This window comes from Bombus bifarius, unplaced genomic scaffold, assembly GCF_011952205.1.
Source record: "Bombus bifarius isolate JDL3187 unplaced genomic scaffold, Bbif_JDL3187 scf7180000008148, whole genome shotgun sequence".
Taxonomy (NCBI): domain Eukaryota; kingdom Metazoa; phylum Arthropoda; class Insecta; order Hymenoptera; family Apidae; genus Bombus; species Bombus bifarius.
In genome coordinates this window covers 537,334-542,100 of record NW_022884475.1, presented here as the reverse complement: position 1 = coordinate 542,100, position 4,767 = coordinate 537,334, and the positions used below count along the sequence as shown (strand labels likewise).

Genomic DNA, 4,767 nt, shown 5'->3' with positions numbered 1-4,767 from the left:
ACGCTTTCAACATCCATCACACTCGTGTCTAATGAAATGGAAGAATAGAGAACAGAAAATTTATAGGAAAATTTCGAAAATTTGTAGAGAAAAAGGTACACGCAAAACATCATTAAATCGAAATCTTTTATTTCGCAGTGATACTGATTGATAATTCATGGCTTCAGTAGCCACATTTCGTCAGATTAACGAACCTTTTAATTAAATTTTTATTGATAGAAACGTGTCATGTTGGAAAGCGATGTAGCATCTGAAGCGTCGTTCAGATTAACATGATTAATTGTTACCTGAATTACCTGAATATTAATTGAAGTTGGGAACTGTTTGATAATATTGGTCTTATAAATGAAGCCAACCTTCTCTGAGTATTCTGTTCAATCATGCTTCTTTTACCTGTTATTAGCTCACAGATATGTTTATGCAAATTCTTTTTCCCTGAACAGTGAAAGAAATACGATCTAAATAGAAATTTATGTCACGCTCTAAATATTATGAGTATTTTGCTTTGAATATTTTAGATATTTTTGTATATCACAAGTATTTTATATACTTTGGCACATTTAAATATTCTACAAATGTCTATTTATCGTTTTCCATTTAAATTATAAATAATATATCACTAAATCGTCACAACAGGTAACGAAACAGTGCAAGCAGTAGGCGCTCTCCTCATTGAAGACTTCGGGAAGTACTACAACCTGACCGTCGACTCCAGCACAGAAATAAACATACCTTGGCCCGATGCCTTCGAAAAGCTCATGAACCGTGACATAGACATGATAGCAGGGCCGAAACCCGAAGATCTACAAATCTTAGACAACGTCGAAGTCATCTGCTGGTATATGTTCCGTGATATGGTGCTTGCCAGTTTGGTTCGTATTAGAACTATCGAGAACGACATTTTAAAGTTAGTAATGCCGTTTCATTATTTCGTCTGGATCAGCGTGTTCCTTGTATTCATTGTTTACACTCTTCTATTGATCGTACTGAAAAAATTGTCGAGCATGGGTTTGATCAAAGAACAAGTGAAATTTGCACATATTTGGGCGATCTCGTTGTCTCAAAGCATCACGTTGCCAAGAAACCTTGGTTTGCGCCTGGTGCTGCTTTTGTGGATGATTTTCTCCCTTTATTTGAGCATCACTTATAACAGCACGTTTACCAGCTCGCTAGCTCAAGTCGACACCGAGGATCTGCTGCAGAATCTCGAGCAAGTACGTGACTCTGGTCAACCACTCAGCGGACCAGGCGTCGTACGCTCCTATTTCAACAATTCCGACGATCAGTTCATCATAGATTTGTATAAAAGGTAATCTTACCGGTCACGGTAAATTTCCAATTCCTCTCTCTATTTCGTTCCAGTCAATTCTCGTGGAAGCTCTTCGATTCGAAGTGCGTTTTAACTGGATTCCTCTTGTATTGCGTGTCTGGTACAGCGAATACTGGGAATTGGATGATGGATACTATTCGTGAAACGAGATTCTCGGCTCTACAACCGATTTATTGTCGCGTAAAAGACTTTTGAGAGTTTCATTCATTTATCGTGCGAATTTTGCAATTTCCGATATCGCTTGGCTTGATCTTATTTGATTCCTTTAGTAGGTGAATATATCTTTTTTATATTTTGTAGACGAAATGGATCGAAGAGTTATGTAGGTGCAAGATTTTATTGTTTTAAGTTGTTTTACTCGCTCTAATACATATTGTTCTAAGCTTTCGGAAAATTTTAAAAGTTTCTAGGATATTACCAATGTTTCTAGCATGTTGAATAAAAAGCAATCGTTAATGTTTTGCGTTTCGTGTCATACCAATAAACATACTAAAAATATTTTCGTAACAGATACGAAGTACTTGGACCCGAAGAAGCACTTGATAGTATATTCAAGAAGAATGGATTCGCTGTGTTGCAACATTTCACCGTTGACAGAATGAACTGGGATTACAGGAATAACAGAAGTCTTCGGATGTACACACTACCAAAACCAGTTTTCAGATTCCCAGTTTTCTTCTTTGCAAGAAGAGGATACATGTATCGAAGGCCTCTTCGACGACTCATTACGAAGTACCGAGAAACAGGAATGATAAAGAAACTGAGTAGTCGATTAATGATCGAGGAAGACCAGCAGATCGTTTTTAATCAAGATTCGGATGAAATTTTGACTATGAAGCATCTCCGTCCGATTTTTGAGATATTCTTCGTGTGTCAGGGTATTGGTTGTTTAATATTCCTCATCGAATTGTTAGTGACTTGTATTCTGAGAGATTCGTTATAGTATTCATTGCTCGATTTTTAATTTTATTAGTTGAATCTTTGATTAATTATATTGATGAAAGATCGGTCATTTGATATCAGTATAGTTAAGATAATTATTTCTATTATTAGACTCGATGTTAAGTACGAATAATTGGCACAGAAATGAGCGTGATAAACTACTTTATGATATATATAGAAGCGAGACAAGTCCGAAGCAGGAAGTACAAATATGTCTGTTTGCGTAAGAAAACGACAAATCCTTGTTTTACTTCTTTGAGAGTGTTTGGTTTCCTGTTATTGCACCCGCTCTTTTCATTAAATATGACGTAAAACGTGACGCTATATATTTTGAAGGATTTTGCGAGATATTCCACCGGTTTGCATATATCAAATTGTCCTTGAAACGAGTTTTTGAAGGTTCACAGGATGTTGCGTCACATTTCTTCGTTCCCGCGGAACAATAATTCTTCGATATTACATAATCTGCAAGATGCATTATCATAAAATGCATTTCATTGAGTTTAGCATTTGTACTTGGTTGTGAAGCAAGGTTGCGGGACAAATTTATCGAACGAAAGGGAAAACATCGTGCATGTTGTCGACGAACACCATTCACCAATAAATCTGATTTTTCAAATTGCTCCGTTCACCGTTGCACGACGAATCGTCCAACATCGTTGTTTAGGAGTATTCTTTCTAACTCGCTCGTACAGAGCTGATTCGTTTTGTTTCTTTGCCAAGACGGTCCATTTATTTTGCAACACGTGCACGCGAAACTCAACGTAACGGAACCTATATTTTCCTCTACAAAAATACCTTGATTCGTGAAATTTTCTACCATGTTGCATTGTATTTTTCATTGATTTATTATTGGCAATCTGCTTATTGGCAATCGAAATGAATACTAAATTGATTAATAAAAAGCAGATAGTATAGAACTTAAACATTGTGGGAGTAAGTTGAGATTTTTTAGAGACAGTGGTAAAGTAAATATAACTAGAAACATATCTTATTTTTAAGAAAAGCAAGGTCAATCTTTTCTTTGTATGTTGTTATATTTTATTTTTTACCAATTGATTGGTAATTAATCTATTTGACCATCAGAAGTTTTTAGAATTCTTTAAAGACTGTTTAGAGTTGAAATGATAAAATCTTTTTATTCTTAGGAAAAGTAAGGTGAATATTTCACTCCGATTTACTGTCAATGTTAATTCTTTGCAAAATACAAAGCCTTTCCTTAAGATTCTTTTCTTTTCCTTTCATCTTTCTTTTCTTCAGGCTCAAATCAGCTCGATATTTCTCTTTATTTAGAGATAATACTCCTTTGAAATCACGATGCATCGCCGTAAAAATGACCCGAGATAGTGAAATCCTTTATTTCATTGGAATATATGAAGTAAGTTAATATGCCTACATCTTTTTGAAAGTAAGATTTTCACTAATAATAAACATTCTTTTTGATATATTAATGTATCTTTACAAGAGATATAATTTAAAGTACAAAAGTTATAAGAAAGGTATGATATTTATAATATAAATTCCAATTTGCCACCCTACATGTATATGTTCTTATAGCCTAGAATAAAATTATAAAAGATAGTAAAATAGTAACAATGCTGTAGATTGTGCAGTGTTGATGTTATGATCAACCGATATTTGATAAAGAGATAGAATCTTTAATTTAAGGAAAGTAGCTGAAGATAAATTCTGATACAGAAATGTACATATAATCTTAAAAGTCCCTAGATGCGGATCTTATTTTGTACTTATCTAGTTTTTAAAAAGTGCACTTATACCGCAATTTTATTAAGTTTCTCATTTATAACAAACTACAGAAAAATTGTGATAACACACTAATTTTAGTTTCGCGCGCTGATATTCGGTTCTCTTGCAACTACTGAAATACTTTGAAACTATCGAGAACCTTCTAAAATTTTAAATTCTCCTAATTATTCAAAACCAGTGGGATTATCCTTTGATCTTTCAAATGCATTAATATTTTTCGACATTCTCTTTTGAAACCTTTAAACTCTTTTCAGCCCTCCGAATTCTTTGAAATTTTAAATATTCTTGAATTATTTGCAGCCTTCAGTGCTTTCCAATATCCTCAATCCTTTCGAAGTCCTCGAATATCATCGAATTCTCGTATCTACGGTATTCTTTAACCTTCGAAATCTCTAAAACCTTTTGATCAACCCAGATTTTCCGAATTCTCTGCGACGTTAACATTCCACGGAATCCTTCGTATCTTCCATAATCCTTAGATTTACTAGTCCGTCTAATCAGCCACAACTTTCCTAAGCTCCCTTAATTCTTATCTGAGGTACTCACTGCTTATCAAATCATTCCATTGCGAGCTAACTGCAATATATTTTTTCCACATTTGTCTTCGAATATTTATCGAGCCGATTAGACCCCCGCGTCACAAGCTACCAGATGGACCTTCTTTCACTCTTCTTTATCGATCGTAAAAGTACCTCTAGAAGTCCAAGAAGGACCTCAGTACCCAATGC

The 4,767-nt window shown here is 34.6% G+C and overlaps 1 protein-coding gene across 1 annotated transcript; it reads left to right on the top strand.

The window, feature by feature from the left end:
* Nucleotides 1-238: 238 nt before the first annotated feature.
* LOC117208653 lies at nt 239-3,698 on the top strand. Its single transcript, XM_033449929.1, has 2 exons — nt 239-1,309; nt 1,841-3,698. Exons 1-2 carry the CDS (start codon nt 759-761, stop codon nt 2,271-2,273), a joined length of 984 nt encoding a protein of 327 aa, XP_033305820.1. The 5' UTR covers nt 239-758; the 3' UTR covers nt 2,274-3,698.
* Nucleotides 3,699-4,767: the final 1,069 nt, after the last annotated feature.

Excerpts from the sequence above, each read along its gene's own strand:
- LOC117208653 (XM_033449929.1), top strand. The coding sequence starts at position 759 with ATGAACCGTGACATAGACATGATAGCAGGGCCGAAACCCGAAGATCTA. Across the intron at positions 1,310-1,840 it reads ATCATAGATTTGTATAAAAG|ATACGAAGTACTTGGACCCG; the intron begins GTAATCTTACCG and ends TTTTCGTAACAG.